General features: G+C 35.7%; 1 protein-coding gene across 6 annotated transcripts in view; it reads right to left on the minus strand.

The window, feature by feature from the left end:
• The window catches only part of LOC150101153 (vacuolar protein sorting-associated protein 26B-like), a 133,206-nt gene that overhangs the window by 69,046 nt on the left and 41,056 nt on the right, over nt 1-23,104 (minus strand). For all 6 annotated transcript variants that reach the window (XR_016549116.1, XR_016549117.1, XM_090401099.1 and 3 more), the window contains one exon: nt 413-577. Coding sequence is in view for 4 of the 6 variants with exons in the window: in XM_090401099.1 (XP_090257225.1) it covers nt 413-577 (165 nt within the window). In the remaining 2 variants the exon portion in view is untranslated. The remainder of the gene's footprint in view (nt 1-412; nt 578-23,104) is intronic.

A 23,104-nucleotide genomic window follows, 5' to 3' on the forward strand; every position in this document is an offset into this window, starting at 1 on the left:
TAAAATCCAAAACAAGTTGCTTACTTTGATTTGTTGTATTCAAATTCTATGTGAAGGCAGTCTTCAATTCCTACCTCCATTTTGATTGATGTATTCATCAATCAATGGTATGGTATGGTTACTTAAACAGAGTGGGAGGAAAGATTAGTAAAACAAGTGTTCTTTGCCAGGTTGGCAGGAAAAAGACCCAGAGGAAGGCCAAGATATAGATGGATTGATACAGTAAAAAGTATCTTAGGACAGAAATGATTGTGGGTACCGGCTAGAATCAGTCTTCTAACACCATGGAGGTTCCCATATAATGATTTTTATAATAAGAAGATCAAATGTAATTTATATTTCTATGATGAAATCTGTTACTCGAAAAATCACAAACTCATTTTTTTTTTAAAATCCAAAACAAGTTGCTTACTTTGATTTGTTGTATTCAAATTCTATGTGAAGGCAGTCTTCAATTCCTACCTCCATTTTGATTGATGTATTCATATCTGGATAAGAAGACAATGTATGTACAATAATATCCACTTCTCTAATAACATCTGATAGCCTTCTTACTACAGTTACACGTAGAAAATACCTAGAAATTCAATTTGATAATATTATTAATGGAAAGACTACTGCAATACAAGTATAAATTATTTTAAAGCAAACATTTCAAGACTACTACTTCATTTTGAGTACTTTGCATCAGATTTGAGTTTTCAGACTGACATGTCAATTCCAAAACTGAAATCCACTGCAAAATCCAAAAAAATAATTTTAATATTTAATTATCAAACAAAATTTAATATTTTGTTCAATGTCTGATTGAACATCACCAGAGTAAAAATATAAATATGAAATTATGCTGGATTAAAATGCACCCATATAGAAGCGCCCTAGTAAAAACAGTGGTGGTTTAGCAACAGGTGCATACAGTAAAAGAAAAATAACACAAGTCTCATATTCAAGCTTATAAGTTGTTTATCATTCTTACTGGTATTTTAAGAAAGGAGACAGCATGGTGAAATTTCCTGTATTTCAAAGTCAAACTAGCTTTTTCGTGGAACAATTCAGAAGTGAGAGTGACGTGGCAATAACACAGTCTGAAGTCCTAAAATAAGCCACCATCTAATGGGTCTGATTGGGCTCTTGCCAGATGGACTGCAAATCTAAGAATGAAAATTTTAAAATTTAAGAAGTTTTTATGCATTCAGTTTCCTAAGACAGTCAGATTCAAGGAAAAGTTCTTTAGTTACATTTACTTCAATAAAATACAATGGTCTTTTTCGCAGAATGACATGATGGATATCTAAAGCTTGGTCTGCAAAACCATAGTAGTGGATAATCTTTGTTAGGAAGCCACAATGTTATCTGTCCTGCCAATTTGGCATATACATAACATTACAGTCATAAGGCATTTAGTAAACACCAGAAATAGCTATAGGTAATAACTGATTTTTATGAAAGTAGAAAAGGAATGCTATTTTTTTTGGTCTAAAGGTTGCCAACTATTATATCTTTCTAAGATTTTTCACCACCTTTACTGAAGTTTCACAGACATATGGAATGATTACAGATTTACTGCAGGGATGAACTGTAAACTTGAAGTTTAGACGGTGATAAAGATGCAAGGTGTTAGTGTATTTTTATTTTTCAATGAAGGTTATAGCCAGTAGATAAGAATATTATGTAAGTAGTTAGTTCAGCTGTAAGGTCAGAGCAAATTGATTTTTCTCTGTGAACCAAATTTTTGTAAAATGCCATATTGTTGGAAGGGATGGTAATTTGACTGTTGGCAGATACAGCTACTGTGTGTGTGTGTGTGCACATGCGCACGTGCATGTGGAGTGTTCCTCCAAGGAATCCACCCCACACACACAGTAGAAGGATCCAACAACTGGATGTGCAATCATGATGTCAGGAAAGAGCAAACTAATTGTTTTCCTAAAGTGAACTTTGAACCTCGACTGTTGAAATGTAGAAAGGTGTTCATTGTGTGTTAAAGCCATGTGTCTAAATAGAGAAAGTAGTGTGTACATATATCTTAGCCAAATGGTAAAGCAATGTAGAGCAGACTTTAAAAAAGCATTCAGATATTCCCATTAGTCAGAATAGGTGAATCCAAGAAGCCCATAGCTTCCTCAAATTATGCTAGTTATAAAAGCAGGGTAATGCTACTGTGAGCTAAACCATTCTAATTACACACACACACACAGAAGCAAGTGAAAAGCTAAAAGACAGTCCACCAATTTACAGGACTCTGATCTTACTAATACCCAATTTATACATTGAAAAAACAACCATGCTTCTTCATAAAAGTAAATATACATAAGAAAGACTCTTCACTAACATGCTTCTGATGTAGAAATTCCAAACCTTAACAAAATCTGGATATGTAAAACTGGCTTATATCTGGAAACTTTCATCCTCAGACCTTTAAATGGAGAAGAGGATTTTTTGCTTTGTTTTGTTGCTTCAGTCTCACTTTTCATGTAATGCCCTTATTTGTGCACTGTTCTCTGAACGATTAAAACAGTAGAGTAAAAAATTATATGACAAAATTAGCACAAAAATATTAAACATTGGTTCCCCAAGGTAAAGCAATATTTAAGTGAAGAAAGTATGCAAGGATTTATATTTTGTCCTGGAATCATAAACTGCACAATAAAAAGAGAAAATAAAAATAATTTCTATATTTTTAGTCTTTCTAATATAACTAATAGTCAAGTTGCCCAGCATAAAACAAAGAACTGCATTTCTTGTTATAGAGAACTGAGACTCAGCTTTGAGAGATAATCTGTTTAAGTGTTCTCTACAGCGTGAAGGATTATCTCACCTTCTAAAGGAGAAAACAGCCAAATTGCACTTTTTATCCACGTTCTTTCAACAGGTGTATTGAAACGTATCCAGATTTAGCTGGACATATATGTACGTCCTGGCCGGTTGGAGGGTTAAGTGGCAATAGCTTCTTGGTAACTTCAATGTTACTTAATAAGGACTTAAGTTTCTAATGGACTTATAGGTTCAGTTCTGGGACTAATGGGATTTAAGGAATTCTCTCCCCCCCACACACAAATTCCAGAGGTGCCTGATCTTTAGATCAAGTGAGGTCTTTCTCCTAAAAGAAACTTGACTTTTTAGCTCCACAACTCAAAAAAACTGGCTGTACACATACACAAAAGTACAACTAGATAAATACCAATTAGAATTTGGAATATCTCTTTCCGAATTCTAACTGGTATTTATCTGATTACCTCAGATCATTTCAGGATGATCTTAAGACTGGAAGAGTGGACTGAGAATTGGTAAAATGAACTAGGATTAGATAGTTACAAACTGAGCAGAAAGAATTTGAAATTAGTTCCTGAATATAAGGATTTGAGTATTATAGTATATAAAAGTTTAAGTTCAGAAAGCATATATATTTTGGTGATGCAGAGTAGATTGCTGAATGAACTAAATTACAAAGCATCACTTGAAAGAGAGAGAGCAATTTATGATACCCCTAAATACATCTCTAGTCAGGCCCATTTTGGATTATGGCTTTAGTTACTCAGATTTCCTAGTGGACATTACAAGAATTGAAGGTATACAGATTAAATTCACTAAATGACCCATGGTATTACACTTATACCATGATATGAAGCTCAGTGACTTCAATGAAGTTAATTAATTCATACATATAGCCTGGTGTTCAAAACCTAAGGACGAACATTATTTCTGAAGAGTACAACTGCAAATTCAGATGCATCAACTTGTGACAATTAGTATAACTGGTGATTTTGAGTAGAAAGCAAGTACACAGTCAAATTTTTGAATCACGTGCAAAGAGGTCACGTGGTAGCACTCAACATGATAAAAGGCAAAAGGCTCTGCTAAGCAAACTTTGAAGGAAGCTCTTTTTGTGAAGAAATAAAGTTGCAAACTTTGGATGTCTTGTAACGTCTCAAAGACATCTAGTGATTCACACAGGGAAGAATTATTGGAAAGCTTGAAGAAAGCTGCAGAATTGCAGCCAGAGAGTTTGGAATCTCACATAGCATTGTATTCAGACTCCAGGCAGCATTTCAAACTAATGGAATGTGTTCCAGACATTTGTCCTTGCTCTACCACAGAGCATGAAGATAGATTTTTGGTTTTAACAGCAAAATGTAATTGATACATCACAGCAGGTCAGCTTGCAGGTTGGCTCCATTCCAGTACAGGTACGTGGATATCTCAACAAATTGTGGTAAAACGTCTGCAACAAGTAGGCCTATATGCCCAAAGGCCTGTAAGTCTGCGTCCCTTTATCCACTGCTCATTGTAGCACGTTTTCATTGGTGTCATATCCATAAAAATTGGGCACAACACTAATAGGTTAATGTACTCTTTACAGATGAGTCATTTTAGTCTGCCTTCCAATTCTGGACAATACTTGATCGGCATGAAAGTGGTACTGTTTACCATAGCAAGAATGTTCTTGAAAGGGATAGATACAGTGGTGCTGGGGTCATGGTGCGAGGAAGCATTATACTTAATGGATGTACCGAGCTACAAGTGCTGGAAAAAGCAACTATGACTGATGAAGTATATTGCAACGAAGTTCTTCAACATCCAGCTTCCTTTGTTCACTTACTGAGCACTCTGGTGGATTGCTTCCTCTCAATCAGCTTTATGAAATCTGGGGTAGTTAATGTTTCTGAGCTTTCACCCACACTCTTCCTCCTAAAGATTAATGATCTTCTCTTATTAACTTAAATCCTATTCAGTTTTGCTGATGATAGTACACTCAATTCCTACTCTGTATTCAAGAAGGCTCAAATGATGTAAACTTCAAGATCTTCTACAACCCTGCCTTAAAAACTGATCTTGCCATTCTCAAGCGAGGTTCAGATAATCCAGTGAATTTTAATATCATGAAAATACAATACTGTCTTATTTCCATAAAAAATAAAAAAAAATCCTGCTTCATTTTCCCCCCCCCCACACACACATACCTTTCTTAATACTCCAATCAGTTTCTATGGACTGAAGAGGATACTCCTTTATCTGATATATCCAAAATTTTCCCTTAGAAAAAAAAACTGTTCCTACATTAGGGGATAGACACCCAAAACCTTCCTAAGGATGCCTCAAATGTATGAAGAGTGTAATTGGCTTAATAGATGATCCCCCCCCACCACCACCACCTCTCTCTCAAAGACCAACCAAACCCTTTCTCATAAATGCTATGTTTTTGCATTATGTTTTTTTTGTAGGTATTTTCATGGGCAACATGGAAAAAAACATGTTTTGCTAATCTTCCCTTACCACTAGATTGTAAAGTGGTATTGTCACCACTAGGTTGACAATACCTAGTGGTGACACTAGGTGACAATATGTCTCAAGTGGTATTGTCACCTAGTAGTGACAATACCACTTGAGATCAGCTCTGCTAACACATCCCCGATTGCTAACAACATCAAGTTCTTTCCTAATATCCTCAATTTTAATACGATACTACCACTGATACAATCTGTTCACCAGAGCCTCCGTAGTTAAGTCGATACAGACAACTACAGAGCCCTTTGGTTCTGAAAGATCTGGGTTCAACTCCCATCCATTATGTAAGGAACCTTTATCTGGTCTCGTTCGACTAAAGGCGAGTTAGCTGGTCTCATATGGAGGTAGAGGATTTTTTCACCTGGAAACTGTTTTTCATCCCTTAGAACAGGCAAGCTGGCCCTGTGAACATACACAGATCTACAGTCATAAAATATACTTAATCCCCAATTAGGAGGGCTCATTCCATCCTAAGGGATGGGGGGGAACCCCATAATAAATAAATCTGTTCACTCTCTTAGAACTCTCATATCTGTGGTCTCTAGTCTTTGATCGAGTATTTTATTTCTAACCCAGCTCTCAGATACCTAGTATCTATGTAGCTGATCTCAGTTCTGTAAGTTTAAACTTGTTTGAACACTGTCTTGTATATAGCTAATTTAGTATTTTGACTAATTTCCCTCGTTTCATACAAATTTATTCAGCTGACTTACCATACCAGCTTTGCTAATTCTGTTGTCTATTTCCATATTTAATTTGAAATCTTCACTGAAAATTGTACCTAGATGGATGAAAGATTTTACCTGTTATATAGGTTCTCTATTCAGGATGCAGTTCATATTTTCGATTTTTTTTTGCCTATTTTCAGTGTCTTTGTCTTTTTATTGCTGATTTTCACACTAAATTTATGATATTCCATGCTTTATGATCTTTCATGATAAATTTATGATTTATGATCTCTTTGAAGAACAACTTGGATTCAGGCAACATAGGATCAGATTTTCATCTTTAAACAAAACAGTTTGGAAATCATCGGAGTAAAACAAGGATCTTTAAGTTTAAAATACCTGAAAAAGGCATATTACAGGCTGTCAGGAGAAAGAGTGATCAAAACATTGCAATTACTATTATTATTATTATTTGACACTTCCAGGGAGTCCAAAGACTCATTGAGGGAAGGCACCTGCTCTACAGCTCTGTCTCCACCACTCAATCCACCAACACCATCTACTGCCGACCACCACCACTAGTTTTTCCACAGACAATCACAAACATCCATGCCCAAGGTGGGATTCGAACCCTCAACCTTTTATTTGGAGAGTGCATATGCATATTATTATTAAGAGAAACTTTGAGGAGGCCACATAATACCCATACCAGCTGTTATACATGTTCTTGAATTCATTCACATTCCTTGCACACACACACAACATCCCATCTATTCCAAACATACATTAGTGAAGATCTCAAATTAAATATGTAAATAGACAACAGAATTAGCAAAGCTGGTATGGTAAGTCAGCTGAATAAATGGCATCTATTTCAATATTTAATTTGCCATCTTCACTGAAAATTGTACCTAGGTAGCTGAAATGTTTTACTTAGTCTATACATTCTCCATTCAGGATGTAATTGATATTTTCAATGTTTCTGCCTATTTTCATTGTCTTTGTATTTTAATTGTTGATTCCAAACTAAATTTATTACAACAGTTATTCAGCTTAGTCAGGGAATCTTGCAGACTTGTATGGGATGAAAGTCACATGGAGATCATATTTGCAGGAAACTTTGGCTATTTTTTCTGATATACCCTTAACATATGGGATGAGAATGGTTTTGTTGTGATCCAGTGTGTTTGTTGTTGGAAGGATAAGGGAGTGCATGCAATATTTTATCTATTTTATATGGGCTGTAGTCATTGGCTAAAAAGATTTTACAAAGGTCAATGAGCTCAGTTTCAAGGTCTGTGTCATCTGAACAAATAGCCTTGGCTCGATGAGTAAGGTTTTGAGGATGCCATACTGTTGGAAAAGTGATGTGATTCTTTATGTAAGAGTGGGTTTGTGTAAATGGAAAAGGATAATGAGTCATTAAGAAGTCATGTCACTAGTGTATCTCAAAAAAGGGAGGCAATTATTGCTTTCTTATTCATTGATGAAATTTATTTTAGGGTGTTGGCTATTCAGATGTGCCAAAAATGCATTTAATGTCTGGACCACATGAACCAAACAAACAGCAAATCAACATAGCATCGCCAAATTATTGGATTCAGTGTGGCTGTATTGAGTGCTTGGTTTTTAAAATGTTCCATATAGAAGTTAGCTAAAGGGGAGGTAGTGGTTTCCAATGGCAGTCAGCTCTGCTGAGCAGCAGCAGCCAAAAAGGCATATAACGATATACAAAACATTTCAGAGAAAGGATAAAAACTGAGCACAATCAACAGCAAGAATGGAAAAGTGCTAATTGAAGATGAAATAACACAATGGGTGCAATACATTGAAGAATGCGTTTGCAGAGCCAATCTCAGGTGGTATGGCCACTAATGGGAGAGGAAAGATTATCAAAACAAGTATTCTGTGCCAGGCTTACAGGAAAAAGTTCCAGAGGAAGACCAAGAACAAGGTGGATTGATATAGTTAAACATATCTTAGAAGAGAGAAATATATAAGATCTGATAATATTTGAATCTTGATCAATAATATAAAATTGTCAATAGGAAGTTAATGATGTAACTTTTTCATGTAGTACTGTCACGATATCCTACACACACCCTGAGGGTACAGGTCAGGAATTTGATGACAATTTGACTTTGTGATGCAACTTAATTCTAGATATATCCCTCCTTTTTTCACACTTTCTCAAATTCACTACCCACTTCCTAGGAGTGCAAAAATTTTTTGCTCTTTTTCATTACCCATTATGCACACTTGAACATCTGTAGTTCAAAACTGACAAATTTATAACACCAGAATCATGATGTTAAAGAAGACTTTCTTATAAGCAAAGAGTAAGAACATAACAAAAAAATAAGCTTCAGGAAAATACTGCTGTTTTTATGATGACTTGGAAATAATTAGAACAGCAAACAGTAAACAAACACTCAGTTTCACATACCATGTTTAGTCAGGGTCTGTCAAGAAGCAGACTGTTGTTTAATGGTGTACTTTTGTCTGTCATCCACATCAGGAATTCCAAAGTCACTGAATATTTTAAATGTCACTTGAATTTCTTTTATAATGCCAAGGAATGAAATGATAGATATACAGTTTCAAAATAATTAACAGGTATCAGTTTTGTTGTGCTATGAAGACTTTCTTCCAGCTTCTAAGGAATTAAGAAATAATAATTATCAAATAATCCTAAATTTTGGTAGATAATATGACAAGATACTACAGTCAAGAAAATAATAGCTATTTACAAGGTAAATTCAAACTGCCTTTTCAGAATGTCAAGGCTTAAGCTTTTCTACAGTGCAAAATGCACCATTTCAAATATATTTTAATGCAGAAGCATCTTTCAAATAAAAGGATCTTTCTGTCTTCTGCTGAAATCTTTTTTTTTTTTTTTTAATGTGAACTCCACCTACAAAAGGTTGTTACAATCCATCATATATCAGTAGTGCACATTGTACTGCTTGTCAAACAATCTCCCTTTATCTATTCTAATTACATAACATTTCAAAACAAAACCAAGTTAATTTCTTCCAGAATATATAATTTGCTTTTTTTTTCCCTTAAAACATTCCTAATTCTTTAATGCTAAACACTCATCAAAGCTAGAGAATAACGAGAACTTATGGCAAGCCTAGCTAGCAACAGATATACTAATGAATGCTTTTGCAGCTAAGGAAGGTTGTCAGTATGTTGAGAGAAAATGTCATCAAGGGAAGAATAGTAGCTGGATACAGTCATTAACTAGAGAGAGGATGAAGGCCCATTGCCAAAAGACATTGAACTGCAGCAACCATTAAGCACAAAAGCAAAGTTTAATCTGTGACAATGACAAACTGCTTTTATTTTTCAGTTCTGCTACAAAACTATTATAGCAAGATTATGTTGCTACTTCAAGAATAGTAAATTTATTCACATAGTTACAGTACATAAACACAAACGATATATAATGAATATTATATGATATATAATATTCATTATATATCGTTTTCCATGGAACAAATCTTAAAATTTTTAGAAGACTGGAAGTTGGTGAAGTTCCTTGTTTAGCATATGCATGCATGTTAAAGAAGGAACCTCATCTGCCTGCATAGCTTTGTGATAACCCAATGCTAGCCACTGACTATGAGAACACTTTCTATGCCCCCTTTTCCAGCCCATTCCTGAGTTAGTTGATCTTTGGTACAGCAAGTAGTTTCCTCCTGGAAACTTGGAATTTTAACTCTGTAGTTCAGAAAATCAACTGTATGACTGTTTCAGACAATAATATCAATTAAGATGATGAAATACCAAAAGTCTGTTCTACCCTCATCACCAATAAGTCTGCAAATCATGAATACTGGTGGAGACTGGCTAACTATTAATTTTCCAAGAAATGTAAGAGCTAAAAGAATTCTGTTTACTCTCAGGGAATAAATAAAAACATTACAGAATTAAGAAGATTATCACCCTATTATAGCATTAATTATGCTTCTATGAAGCCAAGTCACTTTGTTGGGACTGCCCACTGAGCCTAAAATATGCAAGGGAAAACTAAGAAATATAACATTATTTAAAAAAAAAACACTACTGCATTTAAAAGTATACAAAAATAAAAACTAAATTAAAAAAATCCTGCTTTCGTAAACTATCTCCACATTAGTTCCAAGTGCACTCAGAAATTTATCACCACAAGTGGAAATAGTATATAAAGAGTTCTATGTATGCTAATTTGTTAGTTATTACTTCACTGAATGAAAGATGTATGAAAGTGCTAGTTTTATTTCTAATGGAAACCAAAATTGAAACTTAATTTATGGCAGCCATGACAATAATATACTAACTTTTCTCCCTTTCCCCTAGTGGATTATTATTGAATACCAAAAGCCAGTGTGTTTAAATTATTTTAATTTTCGAAAGGAATGTTACCTAAATTTTGTAGCATGTGTAGTGATTATTGCATTTGCTCAAAACAGATATGAGGAACTTTGAAGTAACAATTTTCTGAAATGCAGGGTTAAACACAAAATATATGGATGGACTGTACGCTATATATTTCTTGTATAATTAATGAATTCAAATCTAGTGGCTACACTAGACTAATTCATTAATTATAATATTACTATAATATTATAATAATAAGACTAATTATGGTATATCATGACTTCTTTTGGTATATCATGATACATGAAAGGTGGTCTTCTCAACATTATCATCTGAGCAAAATGTTCTACAAATACTATTTACAAAGATGATGTAGACATGTATCTACATTTAACAAAGAATATTGTAAACAAATGAATAAATTAGAGGGGGAAAAAAAGCCACTCAAAATACTGTATCCCTATAAAGCATATTAAAGCGATTAAAACATAATCAAGGCGATGCGGAGAGGTTGCATGATGATTTAAATAGGCTGTCAGTATGGGCAAAAGTTGATGGGTACCAGAGAAATGTAAAGTTATGCATTTTGGGATAAATAGATCACAAGCCATGTATCACACTGATGGCACTGTACTCCAGGAAATAGATGAAGCTAGAGATTTAGGGATGGTGGCAGACAGAGAGTTAACGTTTAGAGGACATATTGATATATTGCTAAGGTAGTCCATAAGATTACTTGGCTATTGAAGAACACATTAACAAGTAAAGATAAGGAAGCTATTCCTCTTTATAAGGCCTTGATACATGCACATCTGGATTACTGTGCTCAAGTCTGGTCCCTAGGGTTTCTTGAGAGGATTCAAAGGCAAGTGACCAAAATGGTGAGTGGCCTGTGGAATGTTCCCTATGAGGATAGATTTTTAAGGTGTGTGAATTGCAGAAGTTGGTTGATAGGAGAAAAAGAGGGGATGTGATAGAAACATTTAAGTTGCTTAAAGGGTTTTATAGGATATGCAGGGGAAATGTTTCAGCACTTGGCTAGAGGGACCAGAACAAGGGGTCATCCATGGAAGTTGAATAAAGGTGTGGTTGGTAGCGGTGTGGAGACTAGATTTTTTTGCTTGGAGAGTTGTGAATGAGTGTAACAGTTGCCAGTCAGTTGTGAGTGATTTGTCTGCTAATGGGTTCAAGGAGGGGTATGATAGAATGTGTGGATGGATTGGGTCTCCGGTGATGAGTCTTCAGACTCTATGGAGGTGCCCATATAATAATAATCACTTGTGCAATGGTATTCATTGCTTTCCTAGTATATGGATTTATATGAAAGATTTTTAAACAATTTTTTCCTAAGACAACTGAAATGGCAATAATTTCTTATATAATAATTTCTTATTATATAAGAAATAGTAAAAAGTATTTAACCATAGCAACATTAATTTTACAGAAAAGATGCCTTCATGCTAGATTAAGTGGTTGTTTGGAACAACAGCCAAAGTGATTATGAGGCCTATATGCAAACCCAAGTTTCCAAGAGTAAATATTGCCACTTCCATATGAGACCAACGAACTCACCTTCTGATTTGGACAGAATTCAAAACCAGGTTTTTTCAAACAAAGAGCATCTTGATACTGGTTCAACTATATGCTGGATAAATTGCTATGCATATCTAGGAATGGCTGTGATAACATTCACAACCTTGACTAGATATGAAGCCCTTTCCTGCATATGAAGGATTTACTTTTCAACATTTGAAGTGTTTATGCACATTTACATGCAAGCATGCACACACACTGTTGTAAATACTGCTGCATTCTGTATCATTAAAAACATGCAAGTTGTGTAACGATTACTAATAACTAACTTTTTTTAATTTTAATGTGATACCTGCTTGTGAAAAACTGTCAAATTATAGTACATTAGCCATGAGGGGGGAAGGGGGCTAAAGTTTTTATTTATTTATTTTTTTTTTTTTTTGACATAATCCAGAAATCCTGCTCTAGAGACCAAATATGGAACTTCTTCAAGACTTTCGATCCCCAATAAATGGGATGGCAATCTCCCACTAGACAATGAACTTCATCTCCCAGCTATAGACATTCACAAAACATAATGATAATTTCAAGTGTACAGCCTGCTGAACAGAAGTCAGGTAATGCTATCCGCTCAGACAATAAGGCTGGCATTATATTTAGAATGGAAGATGTCACAGGTTCATATTCAATTTCATGTGAATGTTTTTTAATATCAACCCCACGTCTGAGAAATCATAAAACCTGTAACATAACAGTATCCATGGTTGGAAGAAAGAAGGAATCTGTTGCAAGTTTCTTGAAGAGCTGGAGGTGTATTCATTGGGGAATACAATATGGGAAAGGCTGCTCCAAAGGACAGAGGTATATTGGAATGAGAGAAAAGAATGAGAAATTGGTTCAATAAGTTTGGAACAGATTGCACATGGATGCTAACCAGCAGCTGCTCATGTTCTTATATGATTAGAAGAAAGCGAAGGAATGTTTGGTGGAAAAGCACCCACAAAAATATCTCTAAAAAACATAGCATCTATAAGAAAGGATCTGGAGGGAGTCTGTGGGAGAGAGAGTCATTAAGTGGACTGCTCTCTCTTCTAGATGGCATCAAGCATTCTTAGGGAAGTTTTAGGTGCAACCACATGATAGATTGGGTGGATTTGCTACTTTTTTTTTCCTTTTTTTTTTTTCTGCCAAAACTTCTAGTTTGACTTCCAAAGAAATCAGAGGTTAAGATTTCTGATGGAGGTGTAAAATATTACCATTATACACTTGTTTTAAACAAATTCTGTTTCACACAAAACTGAATTAATACAACTCAGTTTTACATAAACTTCTGAGGGATTCATTCATTCGAAACACAGTTTCCCATGTCTGTGCAGATTCCACCTGGATAAATACAACTCAAAAGATAATGGAATGCTGAAAAGAAATTTAACATGTAAAGATAAGGATGTCATTTTGCCACTTTACTACGCCTTGATAAGACCTCACTTGGACTATTGTGTGTAGGTCTGGTCTCTTGGTTTCTGTTGTGATTCTGATATATTGGAGAGAGTGGCCAAGGAGAGTGTTAAAAATTATATCAGGATTATGGAATACTGATTATGAAGATAGATTGAAAATTTGTAGACTGCAGACACTAGCAAGCAGGAGAAAGAAGGGTGATATGATTGAGACTTACAAACTCTGAAAGGATCATACAGGAATTCAGTTCATGGAATTTTTCAATTTATTGAGGGTGGGGTAAGGACAAGAGAGCATCTTTGGAAGCTGAGAATGAATGCCACTAAGAAGGAGGTGAGGGCTAGATTTTTCTCTCATAGGGTGGTGCATGATTGGAATGGACTGCCATTGGATGTTGTGAGTGCAAGCAGCGTGAATGAATTCAAGAATAAGTATGATAGCTGGTGCGTGTAGTATGTGGCCTCCCTCGATGAGTCCCTGGAGGTTTCTCTTAATAATAATAATAAATATTATTAATAAATTACACATCTTTCACTTTTAGAAAATCCTACTATTCTATAACAGTCAAAACAGTTTCTCTGGAAACCACTCTTCTAACCATCACTCTAAATGGTTAAAAATTACTTCAGAGTTGTTTCAATATTTTCTGGTACTATGTAGACAGTAATAAAACATGCAGTTCAGGGAGTGTACAGGATAAGGATCAAAGCTGTATAACTGGGAGGAGACCTCTACATAGCCTTTTAAGGAATACTATGTGGAGGTCTACTAGAACTTCTAACCTAATATCCAATCTCACCATCTCATGAATAGGAATCTACCATAATACTGAACAAATGAAGAAGGGCTGGAAATACAGGATTTAGCCAACAAAATTGTATTCTTATCAGCTGAAACCAAAAAAAAAAAAAAATGATGGTACAACATGATAGAATTTTATGCTGGCAAGGGAAATGTTGAGTAAAAGGCTGTTATCATCAGAGAACCTAGATGAATAGTGAAAAGGCAACTACTAGAAAAAAACCTCCACTCAACATCAGCAGAGTTCAAGACTGGTGTCATCAACATAAGCATCAGTGGAAAAGAAATGGAACTAGAAGAATTAGAAAAATACAAGATCGACATAACAGGTGTTATCAAAACAGACAAAATTCTTTTAGGCAACAAATGTGACATGTTACAGTCAGGCAATAATGATCATGGAAAAGGAATAGCTATATCAATTCAATACTAAACAATAGGATAATATTCTTAAATAGCAAGCATTATCAAGTAATGATATGGACAAATATCAGAATGGGGAATTGAACAATAAAACTTATTTGTGCCAATGATCCCCATAGAAGATTCTACGAAGGAGGAAGTGAAGGAATTTTTCAAGTCATTAGAGAAGGCAGCTGACACAAAGAAAAAGGAAATGTTAGTCCTTGTTGTAGATTCTAAACAGGAGAGCAGGAAGTGATTACCAAACATATTATATAAACAGTTTCGGAAAATACAGAGAAAAGAGCAAGCTAACAATAATAACAATAAGTACCTGCTGGATTTCTTTTCAGGATACAGACTAGTCAGTACTAACACCGTGTTCCAACGTAAAGATGTGCACAAATTGGATTTTAAACCCAGATGTGCACTTTGGGTTTAAAAAAGCTATTCATAATGCTACACAATTATATTACATTATATCAAGCAATATGTACCCTATATTTGAGTTGTATGACAGTAATTAGAATTTGGGGAGGTACAGGAAGATGTTAAATCAAGGTGCGACAAGGGTGCACAGTATCTCCACTCTTATTTATCATCTATATGAATTTCATTATGAAGGGAGGTGTCAAGCAATATGTATTCTTATTTGCATTCCTTTTGAATACTTTGTAATTCTTATGTCACTGCTTGTTTCATCTTTCAAAATAATTACTTCAGACATCTAGAATATCTGTATTCAGTTTGCATGATCCATACATCATCTGATTCCTTTTACAGTACTCTTTCTTCCATTTCGAAGCTTTTTCAATAGCCTCCAGAACATTTTCCACTTTTCTGATATTTCTTCCCACATTTTGCTTTCTTACATTTTTTTCTGTATTCTCTCAAAGTATGTGCAGAATTGTGGGGAACGTTCGATAAGCTTTCTTCTTTTTCATGACTGCTTCCAACTTTTTGAGTCCATTGTGGAGTTCTGATTTTTCTATCTTTGCAAACATCATATGCCTCTCAGGCAATTTGGGATTTAACCGACCAAATTGTATTCTTATTGGTTAAACCAAAATAAAAAATGACGGTACAACATGACAAAAATTCATGCCGGCTGGGGCGTCGCCTGGTTAAACAAGGCCCCTGTTGTTTTCGCCAGGGAACCAGGACGAACAGCGAAAAGTCAGTTACTGGAACAAATCTGAAAATAAACCCCAACTCAAAATCACCAGAGTTAAAGATCGGTACTATCAACGTAAGAAGCCTGAATGGCAAAGAAATGGAGCTAGCTGAGGAATTAGATAAGTACCAGATCGACATAATAGGAGTGACTGAAACAAAAAAGACAAAAACTGGTGAGATATTTCTGAGCAATAAATACAAAATGTTATATTCAGGAAATGACAATCTAGGAAAAGAAGGAGTAGCCATAGTATTCAGCACAAAATACGAGGCTAATCTTCTTGAATGGCAGCCAGTCTCAAGTAGAGTAATGTGGGCAAATATGAGAATGGGGAACTGGACAATGAGACTTATTTGTGCCTATGGGCCCACAGAAGGTTCTACTAAGGTAGAAGTGGAGGAATTTTTTGATGCTTTAGAAAAAGCAACTGACACAATGAAAAACGAAAAGCTGGTCCTTGTTGGAGATCTAAAATAGCAGAGTAGGAAATGATTGTGAGACATACAAAAATATTTTGGGAAAATTTGGAGAAAAGAGCAAAGCTAATAATAATGGCAAATATCTGTTGGATTTCTGCTCAGGACATGGACTGGTTATTACTAACACCATGTTCCAACATAAAAATGTGCACAAATTCACATGGAGAGAAGAGGCTAGGAATAAGAAAAGTCTCATTGACTATGTTATTGTTGATAGTGATGTTTTCTCCCTGGTGCAGGACACCAGAGTGTACAGAGGATTTGAAATTGGAAGTGATCACGATTTAGTCTTGAGCAGGATAAAATTGAATTTCATATTGAAAAAAATAACATGCAAGAAAGTTTTAAAGCGAATAAAAGTTGAGCAGCTCTCAGATGTGAACTGTAGACTAAAATACAGAAAGATTATTGAAGAAAAAATGAAAGAGTTTGAGAACAGGAATCAAACCTTGGAGATTCAGTGGCAAACTCTGAAGAAAACATTGACTGATTCTGCCAGAGAGGCATGTGGTGAGGTTGTCTGCAAGGATAAAAAAAATCAGAACTCCCGGTGGACACAGGAAGTTAAAGAGGCAGTGAAGGAAAAGAAGAAAGCATATCAAAAGTTCCTATCAAATAAGTCAGCTTGTGCTCTTAGAGAATATAGAGACAAATGCAAGAATGCTAAACACTGTGCAAAACTAGCTAAACAAAAGTCATGGGAGGACTTTGGCAAGAATATAGAAAATAAATATCAAGAAGGTGGCAAAATATTCTGGAGGTTTTTAAAGAAGCTTAGGAATGGAGGAAAGAGTACTGTAAAAGGAGTTAGAGATGATAAAGGTGACATGAAAATGGGAGAAAAAGATATCCTTGAAGTATGGAGTAATTACTTTGAAAAACTGCTAAATGAAACAAGCAGTGATGACAGCACAGTGGTAAAAAACACTGACCAGGCATGCAGTCAGGAATACATATCCATATTTGAAGTAGAAAAAGCCATCAAAGGCTTGAAATGTGGAAAGGCAGCAGGAGTGGATGATATTCGACCAGAAATGCTGAAGTATGGTGGTATAAAAGTCTTACAGTGGCTGCACTGCATAGTTCAGAAAGCCTGGACAGAGGGACGAATTCCCGATGATTGGAGTAGAGCTCTCATAGTACCCATATATAAAAAGGGAAATAAAACTGAATGTGAGAATTACAGAGGTATTTCCCTACTGAGTGTTCCTGGCAAGATCTATGCAAGTATACTTGAGAAACGGTTGAGAAGAATTGTGGAAGAAAAGCTTGGTGAAGAACAAGCTGGATTCAGGCCAAATAGAGGCTGTCAGGATCAGATCTTCACTTTACTACAAATAGTTGAGAAAGCATGGGAATATAACAAAGATCTGTATTTAAGTTTTGTCGATTTGGAAAAGGCATATGATAAGGTGCCAAGAGAGAAGCTATTTAATACGCTGCAATTATATGGTGTCAATGGGACATTATATATCAAGCAATACTTAGTCTTTATTTGAGTTGTAAGTCAGCAGTTAGAATTGAAGGAAGTACAGGAAGATGGTTTAATGTTAAATCTGGTGTGAGACAAGGATGTACATTATCCCCTCTGCTATTCATTATCTATATGGATCACATTATGAAGGAAAGTGGTATTAAACCTGATATCAAAATTGGAGATGTTAATGTTAGCTCTTTGCTTTATGCGGATGATGTTATACTTCTAAATAAATCCGCTACAAGTCTGCAAGATTCTCTGACTAAATTGAATAGCTGTTGTAATAGATATGGTATGAAGGTCAGCAATAAAAAGACAAAGACAATGAAAATAGGCAGAATCATTGAAAATGTCAACTGTGTTGTGAATGGAGAACCTGTGGAACAAGTAAAACATTTCAGCTACTTAGGCACGATTTTTACTGAAGATGGTAAATTAAATAGAGAAATAGACAACAGAATCAGCAAAGCTGGTATGGTGGGAAGTCAATTGAATAAATTCATATGGAAAAGAGAGAAATTAGTCGGAACACTAAATTAGCTGTATACAAGACAGTGTTCAAACCAGTTTTAACTTATGGATCTTAGAGCTATGTCAGAAGTAAAACACTTGACCAAAGACTAGAGACCGCAGATATGAGAGTCCTGAGAAAGATTAGAGGCGTGAACAGATGGCATCAATGGCAATATCATATTAAAAACGAAGATATTAGGAAAGAACTTGACATTGTCAGCATCCAGGAATGTGTTAGCCGAGCTAATCTCAGGTGGTATGGTCACTTAAACAGAATGGGTGAAGAAAGTTTAGCAAAACAAGTGTTCTCTGCCAGGTTGGCAGCAAAACGACCCAGAGGAAGACCTAGATATAGGTGGATTGATACGGTACAAAGTGTCTTAGACGATAGAAATATAAGATCTGATAAAGTTGGAGTCTTGACAAGTAACAGACTGATTTGGAGGAAAATTGTAGATAGGAAGTTAGTAATGATGTAATTTTTTTTCATGTAGTACTATCATATCCTGTACACCCCTTGAGGGTACATGGCAGGAATTTGATGATGATGATGATATGCCTCTCAGCAGAATCAATGTTTTCTTGAGCGATAATGAGTCTCCAATGTTTGATTGTTTTCACACTCTTTCATTTTTCTTCCAATAATATTTGTATACTTGAGTTGCAATTCACCTCTGAAAGCTGCTTAACTTTGATTGTTTTTAAAATCTTTTTGCATATTTTTCTTTTCAATATGATAATTTTACTCTGTTCAAAACTAAATCGTGATCACTTCCTATTTCGAATCCCCTGTATAGTCATGTCCTGAACCAGCACAACAGCATCACTGTCCAAAATAACAGTCAATGAGATTTTACTTATTCATTATGTCTATATTATCTACATATAGATTTGGGAACATAGTGTTAGTGATGAGTAGTCCACTGTCCTGAACAGAAATCCAGAAGGCACCCATTATTATTAGAGGCATCCTTTTCTCCAAATTTTATATATATGTTTCCGCTAAAGTGCAAAAACCGTTAATGTGCACATTACCTAGCTAATCTGCAGATTAACTGATTTGCTCTGTTAACGTGCAGAATCGAGAGTTTTCCGCATTTTACCTAGGTAATGTGCACATTAACGGCTTCCGTATCGTTAAAGTTCAAAAGTTTGTTTCTCTCATTTCCTTTCCCTACTCCTTCCCCCCTCTCCCTCCACTTTTAGTTTGGTTTTTTAATAAGTAAACATAATTTTATCATATGTTTTTTTCTTAATTGTAATAATATTTTATACCGTTTGATTCCTTGTATTATATTAATTGATTGATGATTGATTCTATCACTAATTTGTTGATTGTTTGATTGTATTAACTTGATTCTTTAGGTATCAAAAAATAAATAAACAACATTATCTTAATTTAAACATACAGAAACGTTGCTGTTGTTCCAGCAAAGATCTTATTTTCACTTTAACTAGTGCCTAGTAGGTAATGTGCAGATTACCTAGGTAATTTGAGAAATGAAACAATTTTCTGCAAATTAACGGATCACTGTAGTTAATCTGCACAATACCTAGATAATCTGCAGAATAACTGATTTCTGCATTTTAGCGGTAACATATATATATCAGTGTCTGTTACTTGTTTCCTACTCTTATGTACATACATCTCCAACAAGGACTAACTTTTCCTTTTTCTAAATGTCAGTTGCCTTCTCTAATGACATGAAAAATCCTCCACTTCTTCCCCACTGAACATTCTATGAGATCATAGGCACAAATAAATATCACTATCCCATCCTATTTTGATGTTTGCTCACATCGCCCTTCTTATGCAGCCAATTAGAATACAAGAACAGGTGATAATCTCCTTTATTTTGGTAACACCAATTGTATCGACACGGTACCGTTCTAATTATTCTACCAGTTCCTTTTTTTTTTGTGAAGGTCTCATCTTCCTCGTGGTGCACTCCATTTAGTGCACCATGAAGTAGGTATCCGCCTGGATACTGAAAGAATAAGGATAGGCTGGCAATTGGGGGGTTTAGTTGAGCAAATTGGCATCCTAGTTCCCTGACAAAAACAGAGGAGTGATTTGTTTAAGTGGATGATGTTCCAACACACATGGCTTTTCATCTCGTCATGCCATTACTGTCTTTGGTTTTAAACCAATAGAGAATACAATTTGCTCAACTAAACCCCCCAATTGCCAGCCTATCCTTATTCTTTCAGTATCCAGGCAGATGCCTACTTCATGGTGCACTAAATGGAGTGCACCACGAGGAAGATGAGGAGACCTTCACATTCCATTGTAAGGTATATAGAGACCTGATCAAAACTTCAAACTTAATGCCCAATTCTCACCTTCTCAGAATGTAGCCTATTAGATATCCACCTGGATACAAAATAAACAAGGATAGGCTGATATTTTTGGATTTAGCTAACCAAGTTACATTCTGCATTAGCTTAAACCAAAAGAAAATTATGACACTACATGGCATATCTCTTGCTGGCTTGGGCTGTCTGCCCCCCCCCACACACACACACAATTTTTTTTTTTTATCAGGGAGAAGCAAACAGTACTAGCTACTCGAACCAACTCAAACTATACACTAGTAGAATTCTAGATAAGCACCTTCAACATAAGTATCAATGGAAAAATAAGTGAAATAAGGAGAAGTAGAGAAACACCACAGATATAACTAATGCTACTGAACAAAGAAGACAACAAGTGAGACTTTCTAAATAATAACAAATATTCAGACAACATTGACTAGGGGGAAAAAAGAACTGCTATAGTATTCAACACTAAACATGAAGTTAATTTTCTTGAATGGCAGGTAATTTCATAGCGATATGGGCAAATTTTTAAGTTCCTGTGAAAATGGCAACGTGACGTTACCGAAAAATTGAAGTCAATTAAAATTTATTTTAATGTATATCCTAGTATACATTGTAATTTCCTTAAGCTATTTAGTAAAAATGCATAACCAACGTCTAAGCCATTCCACGAGAATTACGATAATCCACGGAGATGATATTGCACGTAAGGCCCATCATTATGGTAAAATGAAGTTGAAGCTATCAAGACAACTGAATCGTCTGGCTTCCTAAAACGCTGCCGGGATAATCAGGTAATCCCAAACTGTGTCAAATTTAAGCACCGTTTCTCTTTGCAAAAGGCTCTTCATATTTATAACCGTGCCAGCCAAGCATTGCTCAGGGAACAAATCACTATGACTCAGCGTTTCCTGAATGATGCTAACTTAGCTATCCAGGCACTTGAAGATGACCTTTCAAGCACCTTAAGCCACGAAATTTGGTCTGTTTTATATGACATCTCGTGCACTGGTGCGTAGAAAGAATTTAAAAAAGTACGAGATCGACACATCAAAAAATTTTAAAAATTAAAAGTCGAACTCAAAACTACAACTTCCTACCGAAACGATAGTCAACCTTTCGTCAGTTAGTGGGAAACCTGAAGCACTCGACGCTCTCTCACGTAGCCACAACTTCGCCATTGTGCCCAGAAGAATACCTGCTGAAGATATTATGATATGAACTGAATGTGGGATATGACACCTTCCAAACCACGTCACTAACGATATTAGACTGGATGTGGCTTGTGTTCTGACCAAAGCAAAACCACCAAAAACTAACATGCCCAGTAAAGAAATTAAATCTCTACTAGAACTAAAGAAAAACAAGGAAATAATAATGACCAAAGCAGTTAAAGGGAACGCCACAATATTACTTAACCAAAAGGATTACACAGGTAAGCTGAATGCTCTATTGTTAGATCGGGCTACTTAGCTCCCTATCGAGTACAATCCCACCAACTCACAAATTAGAAAACTCCATAGGCTCCTTAAGAAGATCACTTCTTGGCCTGTGGAAGTCACTAACAAATTAAAACCATTTAAACTCCATACCCACCCCCGTATTTATGGACTCCCAAAAATACATAAGGAAAATGTGCCATTACGTTCCATAGTGGATGGCATTGATCCCCCCCGCATACAAACTAGCTAAACATTTGGCCAACTCTCACACACACTATACTGGCAACACACCTTCACACATAAAAAACTCAGCCCAATTCAAAGCCAGCATAGAAAACCTTACACTCAAACACACTGACGTAATGGCCAGTTTTGATGTCTCCTCCTTATTCATAAATGTCCCACTCAAAGAATCCTTAGAGCTAATCCAAGCTAAATTTCCTCCAATATCACAGCCCTATTTCAGTTCACAATGAACTCAGGCTATTTCGTTTGGCAAGGAAAATTCTACAAACAAATAGAGGGGACAGCCATGGGTTCACCACTCTCTCCCCACCGTTGGCCAATTTCTTTATGGAGAACTTTGAAGAAAAAGCCTTAGCCTCTGCCCCACAAAAACCAACCATATGGCTTTGCTATGTTGATGATGTGTTCGCTATTTGGCCACATGGCTCCGATGCACTCCTCTCCTTCCTAACATACTTAAACAACCAACACCCCAGAATCAAATTCACCCTGGAAGAAGAAAAAAACAACTGCCTTCCTTCCTTAGACACACTAGTCACCCGCCAGCCTGATGGAACCTTATCTCAGTCTATAGAAAACCCACCCGTACAGACAGATACATTCACCAACAATCCCCCCCCCTTACAACAATATGGTGTTATTGATAAGTTTAGCCCTATTAAGACCCTACATAATAGGGCTAAACTTATCAGTTCAAATGACAATGTCCTAACCACAAAACTAAACCACATTCTCAACACTTTCTCAGCCAATGCTTACCCCCCCCCCAAAAAAAAAGTCCAAAAAATATTGAAATCAACGAACCATAACCCCCCCCCCCCACAACAAGGATTACTCTAAATCCATCACCATACCCTATATACGAGGCACCTCAGAAAAAATTACAAAAATCCTAAAAAAACATGACTTAACTTCTTGTTACAGACCATATAAAA

Source organism: Typopeltis vanoorti, chromosome 12, assembly GCF_054136105.1.
Source record: "Typopeltis vanoorti isolate ZY-2024b chromosome 12, IOZ_Tvanoo_1.0, whole genome shotgun sequence".
NCBI lineage: Eukaryota > Metazoa > Arthropoda > Arachnida > Uropygi > Thelyphonidae > Typopeltis > Typopeltis vanoorti.